The sequence below is a fragment of the Podarcis erhardii genome, assembly GCF_964252035.2.
Source record: "Podarcis erhardii genome assembly, chromosome: 5".
NCBI classification, from domain to species: domain Eukaryota; kingdom Metazoa; phylum Chordata; class Lepidosauria; order Squamata; family Lacertidae; genus Podarcis; species Podarcis erhardii.
Window position 1 is genome coordinate 61,366,296 of NC_138509.1, and position 23,210 is coordinate 61,389,505.

Genomic DNA, 23,210 nt, shown 5'->3' on the forward strand with positions numbered 1-23,210 from the left:
AGAAAATGGCAAAGCAGCCAAGGACACGTACCTTGTAAACTTCTATTGGGAACACTTTTGAACCTCTCTCAGCTCTTACTTACATGCAACTAACTTAATTTAAAGTCAATCCAGTGTGGTGGAGACCAGGGTTCAAATCCCAACTCTGCCATGAAGCTCACCAGTCACTGCCTCTCAGCCTAACCTACCTCACAGGGGTGTTCTGGATATTAAACGAGAAGGTGGTGAAACCTTGCGCTCCTTGGAGAAGTGGTAGGCTAGAAATGCAATAAAATACATAACATTTAAGGCAATGATAGTAACTAACATTCCTGATCATTTAGTCATGCACAGCTTTCACTTGCACTGTTCAGCCATGCCCCTAGCATTACACTATTGCCAGAAATTGAGATTTTTTTACAAATGAATTGTTAACACCCACAGCCAAGGAGTAGCATATTGAACTGTACAAGGCTAAGGTTACCCGATAGCTGAGTTATGGAAAGCAAAAAGCTCCTGGCATTCACCAGACTTAACCAATCCTGCTAATTTAACAAAACGTCTCAGAGAAACGCAAAAGCAGATTGCTGTAATTTTGAGTGCCGAGTTACACAGTGTACCAATTAACTTCCTCCAGTTACCAGAATTAGGTAGCTTGGTGTATTTTTACACACAAGCATAGACCTTGGGATCGCAGGCCATTATGACACCACCAGAATGAAATGTAGGAGAGGGAGGTAATATTTTTTCTTGAAAAATATGAAAACAGAAATGGCCAAACAAGCAGCTTTCAGTACTTTGATTTCTCCAGCAGCTAGCTCTCACCTACTTCACCCTGTAGTCATAAACATGAATGTACTAACTAACCACATGCACATACTGTCCACAGATTTAATTACATTGTATGGGAACGTGGCTTATTTTCCAAATCCGCTTCTTACATTCAGACCTTTAAAATAATATTTTATTGAAGCACAAGTGTACATATTGCAACATGACAAAACAAAGGTGGGTTAGCAAATAACACAGACAAATGACTGCAGCCACAAGTATTTCTAGACTAGAATGCAACATAATTACATTATAATCTTTCCAAAAGAATAAATACAATGATGAAAAAGAATCCCTGGCACATATTTATTGACTTGAGAGATTAAAAGAAACCATGTTTTGAAGGAATCTCTTTAACTGCCCTCTCCTGCTGGTCTATTTTGATACATTAACATTTTCAGTTCTATGGATTCAGTTCTGGATTGAACATCTAGAGAAGCTTTTCCAGTATCTAGCAGCCTTCATTCTAGTCATGTAAACAGAATAGGATGATCTCCTTGTAGAGAAGCTGCTGCTAATCCTCTCAATATAATACAGGAAGAACTACTAACTTTTGAGTCAATCAGGGTTATCTATATGTACAATGTGCAATGTATAATCCCCAAAACCTCTTTGCAGAATGTTTTAACAACTTTACGTGTCTACATGTTTATCGGATAATTTCTTTCCTTGCATCACTCTTTATTAATGGATGGAGATGGATGGGGGTAAGACAACAACTCTATTCAGCTCATTAACAAAGGGCTGTGAAATCACACCTTTAGCCCGGCCCCCTTGTTGTACTTGTTCCTTCTGGCTTCGCACATACTCATAGCAAATGTGGTGGCGCAGGCTGTACTTATGAAGGCTGAAGGCAGGGCCACACAGGCGCTTTGTACTTGAATAACAACTGAACAGGGCTCTATATATGAGCTTCAATAAAGCTGAGCTGGACCTGAGCAGCTGCTTGGTCCATCCAGGAGACCAATGATGTTCTGCCTTTTCAAATCCAATTGCTGTTTGCCATTCGGCTGGTTTTGTTTTTTTTTTAAATACACTCTATATAAACAAACATAGATTAAGCAATAGACAATATATTTTGCTACCAAAAAAGCAAGAGCCATCCATGCATTTTTCCTCTTGTAACCTAAAAGCCCCTGCCAGTGTCATATAGTTCCTGAATTCTTAGCTATGTAGAAAATGAAATAGTGCCAAGTGTCTCAAAAGTCATTGTTTAGCCCCTGGCCTCTCTGATTTGCTTCATTCTTTTTTTTTTTTTTTCTTTTTTTTTTGGCAATGCCTGCTTGCCAAATATTACCATACCATTTATTCAGGTGAAAATCCTCACTGGTTTTCCATGGACATCCAACAGCTTACCTGTCTGCCATCATAAAAAACAAACAAACACAGTAATTTGCTTTGTTGTTTGTTTTTTGTTTTTTTGCTAAGGTTGATCTAGTTGAGGCAACATGTTCCTCAGCCACCCCTGTACTACATATTTGTATCTAAGTAAGTAGAGGTGCCTACTTAACACAAACAGGAGTCAATGCAGGAGGCTTTTTAATCTCGCTTCCCCCACCTCCCTCAAATATTATATCCAGGTCATACTAATAAGGCTTGTTGGTGGCATGAGCCATTAAACGAAAGCCAGAGCAAACAGGGTACAGTGGACACTCGGGTTGCGAACGTCATCCATGCGGGAGGCACATTCGCAACCTGCAGCGCTGCATTTGTACACACACGGGTCACAATTTGGCATTTCTGCACATGCGCAAAGTGCGATTTAGTGCTTCTGCGCATGCGCGAGCACCGAAACCTGGAAGTAACCTGTTCCGGTACTTCCGGGTTCGGCTCGGTGTGCAACCCAAAAACGCACAACCTGAAGCGCTTGTAACTCGAGGTATGACTGTATTTAAAAGCAAAACAAAAACAAAACACAAGACCAGGCATTTCACAAATAAATAAAATATACCAGGCTCCCAACCCCCAGCTACTGCTACAGAAGCTAAAAGTCAATAATCTGATTACAGTTTTATTCTAGCTGTAGCAAGAGCTTGGAAAGATGCATTCGAGCACACGTGCCAAGTTAATGTGACTTTTAAAACAATGCACGCAATTTATCGCATTTGGATTAGTGGCACAAATACATACATATATATATATATATACTGGTCAAGAAACTCTGACTTCACAGCAGCTTCTCAATTTGTGTACACACATCCCTCAGTCCCCACTCTAAATCCCACTTGTGCCATCACTAATGTTTTAAAAGTATTTGTGTTAGAAAAGGGAATCTGATCCCAGGAGGTTAAAAACAGGCTATATATCCTATAACATTTGGAAAACGCAGGTGCTAGAGGAACTTGTTTTTTTCCTTTTCACAGACAGAAAGCAATAACTGCAGAAGAAGGAAAGGGCTCAGACAGGTGTATATTAGGAAAAAGGACCTTTTTTTATTGATTTCAGGAAGCAGAAAACTTTCGCAGGGTGATGACGATCAGGGCCACAATCACAGATGTGCCCAGCAGAGCAGCGATCACTATGGCACCAATGGCTCCAGGACCCAGAGACCCTGCAGGTGACAAAGAGGAGGGGAGGGGAAGCAGACAGGTTGAGGAGAACAGAAAAGTGCCTCTGAAAAACATGGGCGGGAAATACACAGTCTTTCCCACCATACACCTTTGCTAACAAGTACAGCACCAGGAAAACAACACTGGATTGTACTGGATCATTCTCTTAAGTAATGCCGTGTATAAAGCCCATGTGCTAGATCCCCTAAGCCAGTGGTTAGCGGGTGGGCCAATCTAGGTCAGAGGATAAGGGGCCATATATGGCTCTTCCCCCTTCTTGACGCATTTGCTGACATCATGCATACTCTCAGTTGCTGGTTGAGGGAGAAAGTCCGAGACTAGAATGCTGCACTGACATTCCTTGGGGAATAGCAGCACAGGGAAGGTAAAGAAATGGCTCTGTTGTGTCATTCTTTACATCTACAGAAGAAACAGATTTGATTTTGGTTGCAAGCAGGAGTGAACAATGATCTCTAATTATACCAGGAGTTTTAAGAATTTAAGGCAGATATGCAGCAGATCACTGGGGTTGTATGTGTTTTGTTCTCTCTATTTATCAAGGATCTTACATGATTTATTCAGAAAAATCCAAAATCCTAAGTCAGGTGGGTGGGTGGGGGGTTATTGCTTTCTTTTGTCAATGTTCTGGCTTTTATCGTGCATTTTTTGGTTTTATCTTGTAATTTTTCTGCTGTGAATCGCCCCGAGATCTTTGGATGAAGGGCAATATACAGATTTAATAAATAATAATAAATAAAAGTAGTGTCAACTTTAGATTGCTTGTTTCCTTATGCTATAGTTAACACGAACCACAGTTTGGCTGGGTTTAGATATAGTGAATAACTGTGGGTCATTTAAAGTGGCTGACCCAGAGGAAGTGAAGGAAGAACACGAGACTGAGATTTTTGCACATGAAGGATAAATTATGATCTGGCATTAAGAGTGAATGCAGCCATTATCTGACGCCGGGAGTGCCAACTTGGGACCCCATGTTCTTAGGATGTTTCTTGGGCTTGCCAGTCAGAAGGTCAGCAGTTCGAATCTGCGCAACAGGATGTCAGAAAAGTTTCTTCACTGACTCGGAGTGAGCTCCCATTGCTCTGTCCCAGCTTCTGACCACCTAGCAGTTCAAAAGAATGCCAGTGCAAGTAGATAAATAGGTATTGCTGCAGCGGGAAGGTAAGCAGTGTTTTCATGCACTCTGGCACTCGTCACAGTCCTCCATGTGCCAGTAGTGGTTCAGTCACGCTGGCCACATGACCAGGCGTTTGTCTGTGGTCATGCCAAGGGAACTGGCATTTGTCTGTGGACAAACACTGGTCTGGCTTCCTTGGTCTGAAAAGCAAGATGAATGCCACACCCCATAGTCACCTTTGACTGGACATAACTGCCCGGGGTCCTTTACCTTTTTATCTTTGGAGCAGAAAGTGAGCTTCTTAAATTCCAAAGGAATGGTATTGTTTAAGGTGCATCAATAAAATGGAAATCTGTTTCTTTTGTATTTCTGCTTCACAGAGCAATGCAAAACTGCTAGTGGTTGTTGTTTTAGTCACCCACTGCAGTATTTCATGAGACATTTTGCTACTCTTCCAAAATCATGTTAAAATTTGTTGCATTAGAAGGAAATGGTGGTTTCCAGTACAGCCATCCCAACATAGCAATTTTTTGTGAACTCACACAGCGCCCGCCCCCCCCGCCCAAAGCCGTGTTGTTTAGCACCCCATCTCCAATAACATGTACCGTTCCCATTATCCAGTTGGTGCAGATGGGTTGTGTCCTCTGGTTCATAATCAGAAGTGTAAGGTGGGAATCCTGGAGAGTCGGAGAAGCGGGCTGTGGTGGTGGTCTCTGAGGGCCCTCCACCCGATGGCAGCTCTGGTGGATCATTCCATAGCGTTGGGAGCGGCCCTTGGGGGTATTCTGCTAGAGCAACACACACAAAAGCCCACTTAATCTTTTCAGACTATCTGGACCACAGCCTCTTAAATTCTGGCACTAGAGATTCAACAGGAACCCTGTTTCAAATTTTCTATTCCATTAGACTTATGCAGGCTTTACTTTCCATAATAGTCAATTTCTGATTTTAACTATTTAATATGGATTTATGCACAATTAGTGTAAAAAAAACAAACCCCACCAAAAACCCTTTGATTTTTTTTAATGAATAGTGGTATATAATTAGGTTTGTAAAATTAATTAATTAATTAACACTGGGATGCTGAAAGGCTCATTAAGGCTTCCTCCTTCCCTAGGCAATAACAAGTACATCTTAATAAGTGGTAGCAAAAGAATGGGTTGCATTGCCCTCTGCTGGATAAAATCATCAGAGCTGTTCAGTTCTCCCTTGGTTCTGAGCCTGCAACCTCCAGCCACACCTAACGGTGCTTTGAAATATTCATTCTAAACTTTACATCATCTCTGCCCATCTTCTTTCTGTTTGCTCTGTTGACAGTTTGACCAAGATTGGTCCCAGAAGGCTTGCCATTTGGGCACAGTCAGTTACGGCAGTTCATGTGGTTTCATGCTCTACCTTTCAATTACAAAAATACCTATTAGCATGATAATCTTACCCATACATGTTGTGGAGGGAACCTTGTTGTACTTGTGTTTGCTTTTTGCTTAGGTGGAAAAATGGAGAAATAAGCATGGCAAAGCTGAAGAGGGGAGTACACAGTATTCATATACTTTAAAAATTCGAACCATCTTTTTAAGGGATAAAGGGAACCCCAAGTGGTCCATATAATGGTCACTAGAAACCCTTAAGAACCATAAACCTAAAACGTCTTCTACCATGACATATCATGCTTTGCCCACAAACAGTTTTTAAAAGCTAGGAAAAATAAGGCTGCAATAAACAGGAAATAATGAAATATGATTGGATAGAAAAGGGTACAGCTTCAGATAGTTGTGTTGTGTTGTTTAGGCTCATCTGTTCAATGTCTTGCATGAGTCCTTGGAAATCTAAATTGAACTGGAGGGTTTGAAATACACTTTTGATTAGTGGCAAATGTGTATTTCCACAGGGAGGGAGTATATTTGTCACAACTTTTTTCACTGCAAATGACTTGAGAAACTGGGCCCAGTCTTTCCATGCAAGGCCTATTTGCAATCTAGAGCCTGCTCTGATCAACTTAGCTTCTCAAGTTTAGACGATACAATACAACCAATTCTTCTTTTGATTTTTGCTCTTGGAGGCTTCTGCCTGCTGAAGAATTTACAGATTGAAAAAAGCTTGCAAATATTTTAAACATCTGGTGAGTCTAAGGAGAGGCCAAGCGCTGAGCACAGTTGCAGGATTAATGGAGCCTTTGCGTTGTTGGCAATCTTTTCGCTGCCCACAATGTTAGCTTCTCACTCCCCCGACAGACTTTCCCTGCCAGGACTTTCACAGGCAGGACACACAGCCCTGGAACTAGGATAGACAGGAACCCAGACCCTCCCCTGATGGTGCCCCTCAGATGCCTTCTCAGGTGAGATTCCAAGAAAACTACATTTTCTTTGATGTTGCCATTCATGTCCTGTTTTTCCCCCCTAAGCGGGCTCTGGAGGAACTCAAAAGGCCCTTTCTGTTTATATGTGGCTGGACCCAGAAGGCAGCGATCAATGCTCATTTTGTCTGAGCAGGACGAGGCAGAGGCCCCAGCAAGAACTGGAGACATTCTGCAGGGCTCTGTCAAAACCACTGGAAATGTCACACCAAACTGAAAATGTGGAGCAAAACATTCAAAGCTATCTAATCGCATAAGATGATCCCCAGGCCTGAGGGGAAATATAGCTGAGGGCCAAAGGTTTCAGTAGCTTGCTTGCCAGTAGACAAAGAATGTACAGAAGTTTTGTTTTTTAAAAATGAGAAAAAAATGCACAACGCTGTATAAGAAAAGTGGGATCAGGGTAAATTTCACTTCAGGCTAGTGGATAAAAAGACATATCAGTAGGAGGACCAGTGCTATTTTTCTAGAAAAAGAGGTGCCAAAGCTCACCATTAACTTGTCCTTTGTTCTCTTAGAATGGCAATGGCACCCACCTGAGCTCCGGCTGAAAAAATAGCCCTGGGTAGGACAGTCAGTCTTCATGTGTGGAAAAGCTTCAGTCCACAGCTTTGCTTCTTGAAGACTCTCAAGTAGAGGGCTAACCGGTCAGGGTTGATAGCATAGGCTTGCATGAATTGCTGCCTTAGTGATCCTCATAAAGGGGTCATTTAGTCTGCCAACAGGACAGTCCGATTTGGTGCACCACATAGTCAATAAGTGTGAATTATACCAGTGGCATTTGGATCGTGCTGAAATTCCATCTCTAACCTACCTTGATTAGTAGGGAAAAACCTGCACACCACCGAGTATTAATAAAGCTGTGGTCTGCAACTGGCCAAACTGACAGCTACGAGTTGGCCTGCAAACTAATGCTGGCCCCTTCTAGATTGTGCCTCACACCTTAATGAAGAAACTACTGTGCACAGAGGAGACAAAACTCACAACACATGTTGTCTCGTGGATAAAGTTTCTTCACAGTTCCCCTCACAAACAAGTATTAAGGTTACTGAAGCCATGTGTTGTGCAGCATCTGTAATAACGCTAGACTGAGGTGAGGAAACTGTGGTCCAAGGAGCGCATGCAGCTCTCGGTCTCATTTTGTGCGTCCCTCAGCCTAGTTCCAAAGCTCCACCCACTGCACAAGCCCCACCCACTTTGGCTCAGCCCAGATCACCTATGACAGTGGTGGCGAACCTTTTAGAGACTGAGTGCCCAAACTGCAAACCAAAACCGACTTATTTATTGTAAAGTGCCCTACGTTTTTGAGGGGAAACACTGCGATTCTCACCATCTTTAAAGCCCTATATGGCCTAGGACCCTCCTACCTATGGGACCGCCTCTCCTGCTATGTCCCACAGAGGACCTTACGGTCTTCAAACAAAAACATCTTGGAGGTCCTGGGCCACAGAGAGGTTAGGCTGGCCTCAACTAGAGCCAGGGCTTTTTCGGCCGTGGCCCCGATCTGGCGGAACGCTTTGTCACAAGAGACTAGGGGCCTGTGGGACTTGACATCTTTCTGCAGGGTCCACAAGACAGCTGTTCCACTAGGCCTTTGGCCAGGGCACAGCCTGACTCCCTCCTTCAGTAATCCGCACAGAACTCTAGCCCAATGGTTGCCATTAATTTGACTCTGAATTGATTTTAGAATGAATTGGTTTTAGAATGTATTTCGATTAATTGATTGTGATTTTATGTAAACTGTGTTATTTTTACTATTGTTATTTTGTGTTATTTTTACTCAGCCACTCTGAGCCTGGCTTCAGCAGGGGAGGGCGGGATATAAATTATTATTATTATTATTATTATTATGATCTCCCTCCCTCTTCCCACCTCCCGCCGGGCGCTCCCTGGCTAGCTGGCTGGCTCACTCTTGGGCTGCTGCGAGGAGGACGGAGCAGCCCTGAGGCCAGGTGAGCAGCAGTGGCCAGGAGGAGAGGGAGAGCCCCCACCCCAGCCAGCCAGCCCAACAGCCGCGCCTATATGCCTGCTCCCCGCCAGCGATCCCAGCGTGGTCTTCCCCATCTTCCTCCCTCTCCCCGGCAATGTCACCGCGGCAAAGGGATGAGGCTGGGTTGTGCCAGGCACGCAGGGAGGCGGCGGGCACAAGTGCCCTCCTAGCTCAGGCAGGTCGGGCCCACAGCAGGCAAAGGGCCTGCGGAGGATTGGAGCAGGGGGGGTTACGGCGGAAAGGAATGCGCGAGGCCTGGCTTGGAAGGGGGAGCTGGGAACTACCACGCAGCACTGAAAAAAGTGCAGAAAAAAAATCACGAGGGTCAAATAATGATAGCTGTTGTGCCCAATCAGAGACAGCCACTGCCGCAGCCAATTGAAAAACAGACCAATTGTTTGTATCATATGTGATGGGAATGTAGAGAAGTTAAAAAAAATTGGGAGATGATATATAACGAATTGAAAAAAATGTTTAAAATGACATTTGTAAAGAAGCCAGAAGTGCTTTTGTTAGGGATTTTAGGACGAGACCTGCCAAGAAAAACAAAGAATTTATTTATGTATGCAGCAACGGCGGCAAGAGTCTTGTTAGCACAAGGATGGAAGAATGAAGAAATCCCAACAAAAGAAAGAACAATGGCAAGAAAAACTGAAGAGTTATGCGGAGTTGGCAAAGTTGACATATAAATTACACGAGAAGGACAATTGTGACTTTAAGGAAGAATGGGAATTTTTGCAAACTATCTAAAAAAACACACAAAATGATTGGACTCCTTGGCAGGTTTTGAATAAACATCCACAAATTTATTAGTAGAATATATGATAGATAAGGCAATGATATGTACAATTTTTAACATGCAGAGAATAATATGTACAAACAAATCATAGAGAGGAGCTGAGGGAAGTCCTTAGGGAGTGGGAGAGGGAGGGAAGGGGGGGAGAGAAATGTACAGTAATTGGTTATTGTGACTGATAATTTGTTTGGCTAAAATTGTTTAATAAAAATATTTTTTTAAAAAAAGAAAGAAAAACAGACCAATTGCCGAACACAATCACTGGCCAGCAGAAAAAATAAAAAAGTTCCGGGTTTAAGCAGTGGATGCACGCAGTAGCGTGGGGAGGACCGGGAGCACAAATGAAAAGAACCAGCAAAATAACAGTGCAGATGGGCCGATGGTGTGCGTGCCAGCAGTGAGGGCTCCGTGTGCCCACTCTGGCACACATGTCATAGGTTCACCACCGCTGACCTATGACTTCAAGCAGTTTGGCACTGCCAAGCGGTCTAAATCTGATTACCTCAAGGATGCAGCCCTCGGGGGAGGGGAGGTTCCCTTCCCGGTGCCTTAGGCAATAATCCTCCAGCTAGTTAACAAAATTAAATCCTACCACAAATGATGTAAAATGCCTGTTAACTTGGTTCTTAAATACAGTACTCACATTTGGAAATACAGTACTCACATTTGGAAAGGTGCCATTTTTGACAACCTTGTGAAGGATCGCTTTACCTCACATGTGTCCGATTGACTGCTTTGATCTGTGGAACTGCCCCTTTTGCCAGTGCCACATAATGTTTGTTCTGCACTTGCAAGGAATTAGGCCTTCAGTGTGGCAGCCCCTGCACTCTGAAACTCATGATCTGTTAATATTAGGCAGGTGTCTTCACTGTAACGCTTTCAGCGCCTGCTAAAAACCTTTTTGTTCAAGCAAACCTACCCAGGTGTGTATTGTTTACATGGCATTTTATCTTATAATGCTTTTTTTAAAATGCTGATTTTATGTTTTGAAAATTCTTAGATAAATTTGTTTTAAACATCTGATTTTATCAGTATTTTTAATGTGTATTTTATATTGTTTTATGTAACCTGCTTAAAGGTTTTGATGATTAAATCCTGTTAACACCTATGTTTTTCAAGTTCTGCCGTAGGTTGGGGATGAGTTTTCATTGCCAAGGAAAGACATCCAAGCTAGGTTTTCCTTAAGTAGGGTATTTGCTTGAAATATTTTCTCTGCTTTATTAGAAAACTTTTGTGAAAAAACATCTGACATAGCTTCTCTCTATGTTGTATATGATCTCTCTGTGCTGTATAGAACATAATATTCACTTTAAGGATGTTCCTAGCAATATGTTTCCTTCATTTTTTTTCATTTTTTTTCCAGATGTTTTTTTAAAGTAATATTTATTAAAGTTTCCACAAGAAAAAGTTACAAAAATGGTAAAAAGAAAACACAAAAAATACAAACACTAAGAAAAACAAAAACAATTAAAAACAAATCCCTCTTTCTATATCTTACAGTTCATTTACTTATTTTCATGACTTCCTCACACCTCCCTTTTTTGTATTCCAATTCAAATATTTAATTCAGCAAATCCATACCAATATGTTTCCTTCAATCCCAGTCATATGACATGATTTGCCTTAGGATATTTACTTGCCCTGTGACTAATATATTGGCATAATTTTTGGTCATGAAGATTCATATTCTTAAATACACAGTATCAATGGTCTACTTAAGCAATCAAACAGCTTTTTCTTCAAGGCTCCTGCTATCAGTTTCATTCAAGATAAACTTTAACTCACTCAGAAACAACAGGTTGGAGCTGAAGCCTCAAGTGCCTTGGCTAAAATATCTTCACCCAAAGCAAGCAACAGCTGGTTTCAGGCAAACCGGTAGCATAAAGATGCTTGCCAGGCCACTGCTGCAGTTACCCTGAGGTACCTCAGCCTAAATTTCCCGCCTTTCCTTCCAAAGGAGCCCATGGAGGCAAAAAAGAACTGATAAAACCATTGCAATGCAGATGTAGACTGTGCTGTTGAAGAGACGGTACCTGTCTAATATTTAAAGAGAAGGAATTCCAAAAGGTAGGTGCCACAACACTTAAGGCCTGATTCTTTACATTGTGTGGGGCAGTTCTCCTGCTAAGATGGTATCTGCAGGAGGCCCTCAGTTGCAGAATTCAGTGTTTGACTGGGTATGTAAGAAGTAAAATGATCTTTCATTAACCCTAGTCCCAAGCTTCATACAACAAAACCAGAACCTTGAATTTAGCCTGGTTGGCAGCCAAAGGCCAATGAAGAACCTGGTAAAGGTAAAGGTACCCCTGCCCGTACGGGCCAGTCTTGACAGACTCTAGGGTTGTGCGCCCATCTCACTCTAGAGACCGGGAGCCAGCGCTGTCCGGAGACACTTCCGGGTCACGTGGCCAGCGTGACGAAGCTGCTCTAGCGAACCGGCACCAGAGCAGCATACGGAAACGCCGTTTACCTTCCCGCCATAAAGCGGTAGCTATTTATCTACTTGCACTTAAGGGTGCTTTTGAACTGCTAGGTGGGCAGGAGCTGGGACCGAACGACGGGAGCTCACCCCGCCGCGGGGATTCAAACCGCTGACCATGCGATCCTCAGGCGCTGAGGTTTTACCCACAGCACCACCCGCGTCCCATGAAGAACCTGAGCTAAAACCTATTACTGATAAAATGTCCTTCCCTTGAGAATAAACAGCCATAGTCTGAGGCTGGGGGCTTGAGACAGTCATAATCCTCTCCAGAATTGTCAGAGTGTTTCATTAAATAAAAATTATACCCATTTGCACAGGAAGTAGCAATCTGACTCCTCCCTTTGAGTGATCTGCCCAGTTTGCTAAAGTACTGATATCCTGCTTGCATCCCTCCACTACATGCTCTAATGACCTAAGGAGGGGAAAGCAGCTGGAATTATAGCAATAGTTTTGCTCAAATTTGTAATGGTTGTACATTGATTTTCCTGGCTTGAAAACAAATTGGTCAGCAAATTGATTGTTAGGAGACATCTACACCTCTCAGAGCTACAATTCCCAGAATTCCCTGGGAAGAGGGGTTATTGTTAAATCACTGCAAATTGTAACTCTGTGAAGGAAAGAGGGGCCTCCTAACAACATTCAGCACCTTTTAAAAGCTACAGCTCCCAGAATCCTTTGGGGGGGGGAAGCCATGACTGTTTAAAGTGGTATCATAGTGCTTTAAATGTATGCTGTGAATGTGGCCTTTAATTTGTAGACTTTCAAGTGTAACAAAGCTTAAATCACAGTGCTGTGAAAAGTTTTGACTTGTGATTTCTCCTATAGATCAAGCAGCTGCTGTTCAAAGCCCAAGGCCAGGCCTGTTTCCCATCTTCATCAGTTGACAACCTTTTCCAATTTGAATGCTGTGAATATAATTTTCCTTCAGCCAAAGTGCTACTAACAAGAGACAACTGCAACAAGGGACGGTCTACTTGGAGTTTAGGCAGCATGTTAACATCAGCTCTCTGATCTTAAACAACTAATCTCTTCTCTCCACTACCCCCTCGCCTCACCCTGCGCCATGTGAAGTGTTGTGATTGGCATTTATATTTTTTTTATAATGATATTTATTAAGTTTTTGTTTAAACAATAAAAAACATACATAATAACATAGTATTTTCCAATATCCACATTTCATTCTCATCTTTGGACTTCCTCACATCTCTTGTTCCTGCATTCTAAACTCATAGATTTTGCTAGCAAATTATTAACCTATTTCAATTCATATGATGTAGTTTTCCAATATTAAATCTCAAATTTTAGAATTTAAATCACTCTTTTGGAGACTTAATTATAACATACTATTTATCCAAAATTTGTCTTTTCTTTCAATTGCATTTAGATTTGTATTCCTTATAACTAATTTGTTGGAGCCAAACTATTACTAATCTTACATCTTTCTTTAACATTCATACAATTTACAATATTTTTGTAGATAGTCCTTGAATTTCTTCCAATCCTCCTCCACCAATTCTTCTCCCAGGTCTCGGATTCTGCCAGTCATCTCCGCCAGTTCCATATAGTCCATCAGTTGCATCTGCCATTCTTCCAGTGTGGGCAAATCTTGAGTTTTCCAGCATTTGGCAATGAGTATCCTTGCTGCTGTTGTAGCATACATAAAAAAAGTTCAATACTTCTTTTGCACACTCTGGCCGACAATGCCTAAAAGAAAGGCCTCTGGTTTCTTAGGGAAGGTATACTTAAATACCTTTTTCAGCTCATTGTATATCATTTCCCAGAAAGCCTTCACTCTAGGGCAAGTCCACCAGAGGTGAAAGAATGTTCCTTCAGCTTCTTTACACTTCCAACATTTATTGTCAGACAAATGGTATATCTTTGCAAGCTTGACTGGAGTCATGTACCACCTATATATCATTTTCATAATGTTTTCTTTCAAGGCATTACATGCCGTAAATCTCAAACCTGTGGTCCATAACTTTTCCCAGTCAGCAAACATTATGTTGTACCCTATGTCCTGTGCCCATTTTATCATAGCTGATTTGACCGTTTCATCCTGTGTATTCCATTTTAGCAGCAAGTTATACATTCTTGAAAGTATCTTAGAGCTGGGTTCTAACAGTTCTGTTTCTAACTTTGATTTTTCCACCTGGAATCCTAACTTTTTATCTGACTTAAAAGCTTCTTTGATCTGAGCATAAGTGATTGGCATTTATAAGCACAGGATAGGAACATTGACTTTGTGCCTAAAGTCTGAAAAAATACATTTTTGTTAAAAATGGCCAAAGCCCACCAAAAGATGACATTTCCAACTCAAATTGCACCCAGGAAGAAATTATTTCCCACATAATTTAAAAGTAACAGAGTGGTTGGGATAAGCAAGAACCCACACTCTCTCAAAGACTTCCTGATAAACAGGGATTGGTGTTTAATTAGAGTTGTTATAATCTCCCTTTAATTTGAAACTTGTCACAGGCCTCGAACACTGATCTAAGTTAATGTAGCTTGTCAAAGAAACTTAAACTGGGATGACAATTTAATAATGCTGGCAAAGAGATCGTGCTTGGAACAAAGTGCTAAAAGGTCCAGGTTATGTAATATATCCTCTGCTGAGAAAACACCACAGTAGTCCCCATAGTATCAGTTTCAAACCAACCATGGTACAAGTAGTCTCTGAAAATGAGGATGCCTCTGAAGAAACTGATATATTTTAGTCAAAAATGGGGGCGCTGTAACATGCCAATGAATCATTTATTCCATCTTGACACATGAACAAAGGTGAAAATAAAATGTCTGAGAACACATGCCTAGAGAAGCACTGTGGCTCAGAGATAGTTTATTTTCACCTCACTTCTTTCTCTGGATTAGTTATAGGCTACTTTTTAAAAAATGAGGATCACTTTGCAGCAGCTTGTCTGGAGAAATCAACTCCTCTTCCAAAGCACATCCTATCTCCATAGCCACTAGTCCATCATCCATTTGTACTGGGATGAGTGAAAAAGGCAGCAAGATTATTTTAACTGGGGCATTAGCAGACGCTATGACAGTGCAGAGTTGTCTCAGGCCATCTTGTCCCTGCTCTTACAAACATTAACATCCCGGAAAGCTTGAAACTAATCTCCACTGCTGTCTTGCAAGTGGCCTGATTTAAACATGACCCATATGCAGATTTCAAATCATCAGTGTTAGCCTTGGAGCGTCTCCACCCCCATCGTTCTGCCCGGACACTGAGGTCCAGAGCCGAGGGCCTTCTGGCAGTTCCCTCACTGTGAGAAGCCAAGTCACAGGGAACCAGGCAGGGGGCCTTCTCGGTAGTGGCACCCGCCCTGTGGAACTCCCTCCCACCAGATGTCAACTACCAGACTTTTAGAAGACATCTGAAGGCAGCCCTGTTTAGGGTACTGTATTTTAATATCTTGTTGGAAGCCGCCCAGAGTGGCTGGGGAAGCCCAGCCAGATGGGTGGGGTATAAATAATAAATTTTATTATTATTATTATTATTATTATTATTATCATCATCATCATTATTATTATTGGTTCTAATCAAGAGACAGAAGCCTCCATCTGCAGCCGAAAAACTGGTTGATTCTATGCTGTGCATATATGAAGAAACATCTGCATGGCCTCCTGATTCCATCACTTTCATGTAGGTTTGCAGGAAAATTGAGGGGTTTTGACTGTTCTTTCCACATGGATAGTTGTGAGGGGAAGGTGGTCAGGGACTAATCCCTTGGGTTGGTTCTCAGCTACTAAAGATTTAAAACATCAGTAGTACTTGGGGGCTGAGATCAGTATCTCCCTGCTCACTTTGGAGGTTTCTGTTGTGGAAAGCCAGAGGCGCCGGCACAGAAAAGCAGGGACCCAGAAGTGCTCTCAGAGACCAAGAGTGGGCTGTACGGACTCAGGTAGCCCCAGTGGGCATGTGGCCAGTGTGTGGATGAAAGAAGCCCTTCTTCAGAGGCACAAAGGGAAGTCTGTGATGGTACAAGCTCAAGCATGGGTCTACACAAAGCACCATGGTTGCTCTGGATGTTAAATAAACTTGTTTACAAAAAAAAAGGCCGGGGCTATGTATATAGCTAAGCACACAAGGGGACTGGCTGTACCCCTTTCATCATTTTGTTGGGACACATGGCAAGGAGTTTTCTTCCTGACTCGTACGTTGAAAGGCAAATTTAAAAACAACCTCCAAAAGGCACAATGGGAATAAAAAGGAATCCTCTTTCACAGGGTGTGATATCCAACACATATGTCACTTTTAGAAAAGTTACAACCATATTATAGTATGTTCATTCACTGCCATTTTCATAAACTGAACTGGGCCGGGCTCCTCCCCCTTCAGAGGCCATCGGAACCAACCGCCTTGTGAAAGAGAGAACGTTGGGTTGGAAAGCTGTTTTCTGAAACAAAGACCTGTTGCAGAACTGTGAGCAGCCAACAGCAGCAAGCCCGTATGTTATTGCCTTGTAACCAAGATCTAGTGCCCAAGTTTGCTTCTCCCTCCCCAATCCTTTTTCCTTTTGTGTCACATATTTTTAAATTACAAGCCTTGGGGCAGAGACTGGCTCTTTTTTTGTACCCTAAAAAGAATGAGGTAAAATGCTTTACAATTATAAGTAATAAATATTATATGTTGACCTTCTAAGTCACCCTGAAAGTTGTTTAGCTTTTTAAGGACAAAATAAAAATGATTAACGTAAATTATCAAAGTAAATAAATAATGGAATTTTATCTGGGTTTCACCCATTACCTTTTTAAATGCTATTTATGTTCTAAGGCAGTTCTAAGGTAATAGGGAAATCTAAACAGTCCAATGCATTAACTGCCCTGAGATCTTTTGATGGAAGGTGGGTTGTTTGTTTGTTTGGCAAACTTATAAGGCAGAACTTTCATCCTGGATAAAAGAAAAAAGGGGCAAGTTCCTAAATGCCTGCTCATTACATCACAAATGCAATATTCAAATGATGAATGACTGAGCAATCACAGATAAAATACAACAGAGAAATTCATTATCTCCTCCAGCGCAAAGCACTTCCAACGGTCAGCTCATACATACAGCTGTGAGTCAAGTGTTGAAAAATGCGGGGATAAGACATCAAGGGATGTACCAACAATATGAAGAGAGAGAGAGAGAGCGCACAACAGTGTGACGCGGCAGCTAAAAAAGCCAATGCAATTCTGGGCTGCATCAATAGGAGTATAGCATCTAGATCAAGGGAAGTAATAGTGCCACTGTATTCTGCTCTGGTCAGACCTCACCTGGAGTACTGTGTCCAGTTCTGGGCACCACAGTTCAAGAAGGACACTGACAAACTGGAACGTGTCCAGAGGAGGGCAACCAAAATGGTCAAAGGCCTGGAAACGATGCCTTATGAGGAACGGCTAAGGGAGCTGGGCATCTTTAGCCTGGAGAAGAGGAGGTTAAGGGGTGATATGATAGCCATGTTCAAATATATAAAAGGATGTCACATAGAGGAGGGAGAAAGGTTGTTTTCTGCTGCTCCAGAGAAGCGGACACGGAGCAATGGATCCAAACTACAAGAAAGAAGATTCCACCTAAACATTAGGAAGAACTTCCTGACAGTAAGAGCTGTTTGACAGTGGAATTTGCTGCCAAGGAGTGTGGTGGAGTCTCCTTCTTTGGAGGTCTTTAAGCAGAGGCTTGACAACCATATGTCAGGAGTGCTCTGATGGTGCTCTGATGCTTGGCAGGGGGTTGGACTTGATGGCCCTTGTGGTCTCTTCCAACTCTATGATTCTATGATTCTATTCTATGATTGTGTAAAGAAAAGTTATGAGATTGCCTGTGTTGAAAGGCTCATTGCTGGATACAGAGCTAAACCAAGAAATAAATTGCACTTTAAAGCGAAATGAAAATGCTAAAATCAATAGCAAGTCCCTTGGTCAATACTCCCAAATATTATCAGTACTGTGGAGACAAAGAAATGCAATGTGGCATCAAACAATGTTGTTGCAACCATTCTGCCAAGTTCCAATAAGGAAAAGCAATGCAAATAAAATACTGCAACACACTGTAGAGAAAATGATTAACAGATTTATCACGTATGGGATTCTTCTACCATATATGAAAGCCAGGACGCACATTTTATGGTAAAAATATAATACCCTTTTTGGTCTCGTAAGCAGATGACTTCTTCTGCTGCTTCTGGAAGCGAAGAGTCCTCACACATTAAAACAATATATTTTATTGTATGAAGGGGTACAGATGATGTTCCTAAAGAGGCAATGTTGTTTGCGCCAAGTCAAAGATGGGAATATCATCTCATTTTCCCTGCTGTTAATTAGCAAAATATATGTTGACTCCTTTGATGCAACCTACCAAAGACAAAGCATTGTCACGAATGCTCATGGTCAGGAATTAAGCAGCTTCAAAGCTCCAGTACTGTCAATCCAAATGCAACGAAGATAGGGTGAACATATTGATAATGGCTTTTTATTATGGCTTTGGAAACTCCATTACCATTTATATCTGCAAGTGAAACACCACAAGCTTCTAACAAGCCCTGTGTAGCTTTTGTATGGCTTGTGTGTTCCATGTCTGTCTAAAATGTACTGCGAAGGTCAAGTACATTCAAAGTTTGTAATGAGCAAGCTGATGGTGGAATCCTAGGCATACATGTCTACTCAGAAGTAAGTCCTATTCAATGGAACTTCCTTCCAGGTAAGGGATATAGGATTGTAGCCCATGAGCCTTGAAACATTACAAATCCAGTTAAAGGATCTCAGGTACATTATTTTCCCACATACGGCTCTGTTCTGCCCCAGGGGTAACCAATCTGGAGACTTCCAGATATTGTTGGACCACGGCTCCCATCACCCGAAGCCAGCAAGGACAATGGTCAGATAAGACAGGAATTGTAATCAAAACCATCTTTAGGGCCACAAGTTAGCCACCGCTGTTTTATTCAGTTGTCACACGAACAGACTGCCCAGTCCAAGAGTGTTTTTTAAAAGGGATTGGGGAATTGCAGTTAGGTTACTTTTAAGCTTACAGTTTTAAAATCGTATTTTGCATAAATGTTTTTCTGACACTGAATTCCATTGGTGTTCTCAGCATTGAACAAATAGGCACACGTGGATCTTTCCAAAGGGAACACACTGATTAGGACTTGTGTACACTCTCTCTCTCTCTGTGTTTAATAATTAGAATTTTGTACTGATGACTCAAATTCAGCACTAAGAAAAATGATGCCCTACAGTTTATGTATGATGCAAGTGGTGTGTGATGCATCTTGTATATATGCATTTTGTAATGTTTGCCTGCTTCATGTAATTTCTTCTATGAAGCAAGGATAGGGATATACACTTGGAAAAGACACTAAAACCTGTCTTCTGGGCCACTAAATCTCTTATTCTGCCACTTGTCTACAGATTTCACCACTGCAGTATTCCTATACATTTATCTTCACAGACGGGACTAAAAACTTCCTTTTTAAAAAATCATAATTCTCATGGTGCTGAATTATATATACAATACCAAATTCCACATTTGTATGGTGCCAGCACAAGAGACACAGTCCTAAAAATGATAATTTAACCTAAGTTTGCTGCTGACAACTCTTCAAGGTTTTAGGGCACCAATGTTTTTCCAGCTGCACACAAACTCACTGAAACCTGCTCCTCAGTCCATAAAATGCTACCCATAGCTTCTCTGTTTTGCCTAGATTTTAGATACTTCTCTTACTCAGCACTAGCAATCAATACTCTGATTGAATTCCACTTTGACTGGAGAAGGAACACAAGATGCTTGGGAGATTTGAGGGAACAAGTAAAGAGGTCAGAGCTGCAATGGTAGTTTGGAAAGAAATCCAACTTACCTGTTTCCACAAAAGGGACCAGAACTCCAGACAGTGTCAGCAGGATGATACGAAGGACCTTGGTGTGGGGCATTGCCTCCTTCGGGAAGTGATATGCCTTTGGGAATGCTCAGACTCTCTGAAGCCTTTAATGAGGAAGCAACCTTTCCTGGAGCTAATGAAAACCTTGTCCAATTAGCTCTCAAGCCTTTTCACATGTGTATACGACACAGAGAGAATTGCAAATACTCTGCAGAGGCTCAGCTCATTCACACACACAGATTCAGACAGATCTACCTCTTCATGCCAGAAGGCAGCTCCACCCATGTTGTCTTCCACCCCCACCCCACCCCAAATTCTACCGTTGGTCCTTGGAAACCAACCCTCCCCACCAGAGCAAAGCCCACACCCTCTGGCAGTTAGCTGCGAAACCCAAAAGGCGCCAAGGACTGCACCGGGTTTCTAACAACTGGCGTACACATCTAACATCACCATATGTTAAGGACAGTGGTGAATAACAGCATTCATTAAAAATTCTAAACCCGAAGTAGACACATATTTGGATAAGCTGTAGCATACATCCTGCAAGTATTCAGTCCAACATTTAACTGGGGAATAATGATGACCACAAAACCTTCTGGGTTATCGGAAGTGTCCAACTGAACACTAACACACACTCAAGGCAAAGTGGGGTGAAAACTACTGATATTTGCTGCATTTTATGAAATCCCAATTGATTTAACTCTCCTCTGATGCAGGTTTCTGTAAAGGTTTCTTCTTCGTTCAAACAACTGAACAGTTTCTTCAGCCAGAGACATGGAAAGATTTGAACAAAGACTTGAACATTTCAGAGATCACTCACTGCTGCTTTGAGATACTGATAGGCTAATGATCGCACACATTCACTTTGAAGTGAAGCACCACTGATTAAGTATTTCTTATTGAATGAACACTTAAAATATAGAGACCGGGGGGGGGGGGCATTTCCAGAGACAAACCACTTCAGGTTTGAATAGCTACAGTGCCCAGTTTACATGTGATCTCAAAGCATCCAATAGTAGTTGGGCACTTTGAAATCCTTAACAGCAACGAACAAGTTTGTCCTAAAGTTTACATTCAAACTGCAACATAAACATCTTTGCTCAGAGCATTTTACTGGAAAAACAAGCCAACGATCAAATGGTTTTCTTTCCCGGGGCAACTGTAGTCCCTTTTCATTTTTGAAAAAAGGGGATGGGGAAAGAGAGAGAAATCAAGAACCAATCTGCAACCACATTATAACTTTATCTGCTATAGTTGTGAAAACAATTGGTTCTAAACTGTTGTTTAGAGGTATCTTTGTAGATGGGAAACCACATCTGGCAGCTTTTAGAAAAGTCAGTATTTACTTCATTATTTATATTTACTACAAACTCATTGATATATAGAGTTCCAACTTGTTCTTTAAAAGGCTGCCAGCCCCTTTTGAAGCAACAGTGCTATTATATTAAACGCAAATTGTGTAGTTTGTTTCATGATCAAGTATTGGATTATAATAAAAGTTGCACACTGCAGTACAATGAAGAAGTAGTGTGACTGGGAGAATTTTTGGAAGGTGACAGATGTCTACTGTTCTTTCCATCAATCAAAACTTATTTTCTGACAGGATAATTATGTGCACTGAGCCTGTCAATCAGAATACTTTGCACTGTGTCACATATGAACTTTTAGGATGGCTTTTCTGAGCTATGCTACAAAATAGAATTTTGCAGAGACTGTGAAAACGTTTTCCATTACATTTGCATGCCCAATTAAAAGGAATGTGGTTTTCTTAAATCCTGAGATTAAATAGCATCTAGTGCACCTCATTTTACTCTTATGTATTTCACAGGAATACCATTATACCTTTCCAGTGCACACAACAGTTTGAAAGCACAGTGGGAACAAATAGAGCTATTAATGTAAACACAGATGGTCATTCACCAAATTATAACTTTCCATTTTGTGTATGGAGCCACTTTGGCAAGCCCGTGTTGTATTTGGTAGTCTGTATTACCTTGTCAAATGGTCACATCTGCACCTACCATGGTATTTTAAACAAACAATTTGAAGTGATTTTTTTTATCTTACCCTTTGGACAAAACCACGTGGTAAGCCAGCCAACAATGCCCTGCAAAGTAGTGATGATAAAATTGCATTTCTGAACCTAATCTGAAATTCAAGGCAGCAGGGGAGTGGTAAGATTTTCCTTACCACTTGGCAGCACAGTAAGAATGCCTTGATTTATGAAGCTGTTCCCATGCACAACACCGTTGCATTAAGTTACCATTAAGCAAATCTTTAACACAGGCAGTACACTATAGATGGGCGTGCACAACCATTTGCCTAGATTGTGCATATGACCAACAGTAAGCTGCACTGTCCTCTCAAATGGTAAGGAGAAACTTGTCATTCCCATTTCCACGGATTTCAGGGGCAGAAATACAGTACAATTCCAACCAACGCCATCATTGGACAAGACAATACAAAGTGTTCCAAGTGGCTACATGTACACTGGGGGTTTATATAATCTATACCCCAATTTTCTACATTAATGTGTACTCAAAGCAGCTTTTACAAGTTTTGCTTGAGAAAATGTTAAGTGACAAAACAATGCACTTAAAAAAGCCTCGTTATGCTTAAATTATTGAAAGGCAAATGGTAATCTGAAACCATTATACCTTGCCTCCCAAGTGATTTTATTCCCATTGTGGTAAATTACCACTGATTGACTCCAGACCAACGTACACCATCAGGAAACAAAATCACCACATACCAATCCTTTCTAAAATGTCAATGAATGTGACACAGACCATTCTTTTCTTCTTTTTACAGCAAAGTGATACTTCTGAAAAAGCTATTAATATATTGTGATACCATTCCATCATGTCAGAGGCTGTGCATGTGTGTGAGCAATAGCAATCCTACAAAATTGCTGAGTTCAATTCCTCAATGTTGGAGACCTAGGAGGGAATCGCTTGCAATACAACTATGTGTAAAGCTCAGCTCAGCATGTTAAGGCACTTACATAAGCAGCTGACCATATTTGGTTGGTTTTAACCATGTCACTGTAGATACCCTGAAAGGAAGGGTTGCTCTGGGTGTTTAAAATCTGCTCAAATCCCATGAGAAGCTGCTCACCCAAACAACTTACTACATGTCCATGTATTTACATTACAGGATGCTTTATGTACGAAAAAGGTCTTGAAATAAGGTACATTTGTGTTCTTACCTACAATCTCCCACCCTGCTGCAAAGTT

At 41.5% G+C, this 23,210-nt stretch overlaps 1 protein-coding gene across 5 annotated transcripts; it reads right to left on the reverse strand.

The window, feature by feature from the left end:
- Nucleotides 1-3,220: 3,220 nt before the first annotated feature.
- On the reverse strand, nt 3,221-20,249 carry SNORC (secondary ossification center associated regulator of chondrocyte maturation). Of its 5 annotated transcripts, none has more exons than XM_081864630.1 (3): nt 19,954-20,249; nt 5,100-5,282; nt 3,221-3,361 (listed from the first exon to the last, which is right to left on the reverse strand). In XM_081864630.1, the coding sequence occupies exons 1-3, from the start codon at nt 20,024-20,026 to the stop codon at nt 3,252-3,254; spliced, it is 366 nt and encodes a 121-aa protein (XP_081720756.1). In that variant the 5' UTR covers nt 20,027-20,249; the 3' UTR covers nt 3,221-3,251. The 5 variants fall into 5 exon arrangements, with proteins under 5 accessions (XP_081720756.1, XP_081720757.1, XP_081720755.1 ...); XM_081864631.1 differs by having other exon boundaries at nt 5,100-5,279; nt 19,954-20,246; XM_081864629.1 differs by lacking the exon at nt 19,954-20,249 and adding an exon at nt 8,758-9,774 and having other exon boundaries at nt 5,100-5,279.
- Between the last annotated feature and the right edge of the window lie 2,961 nt (nt 20,250-23,210).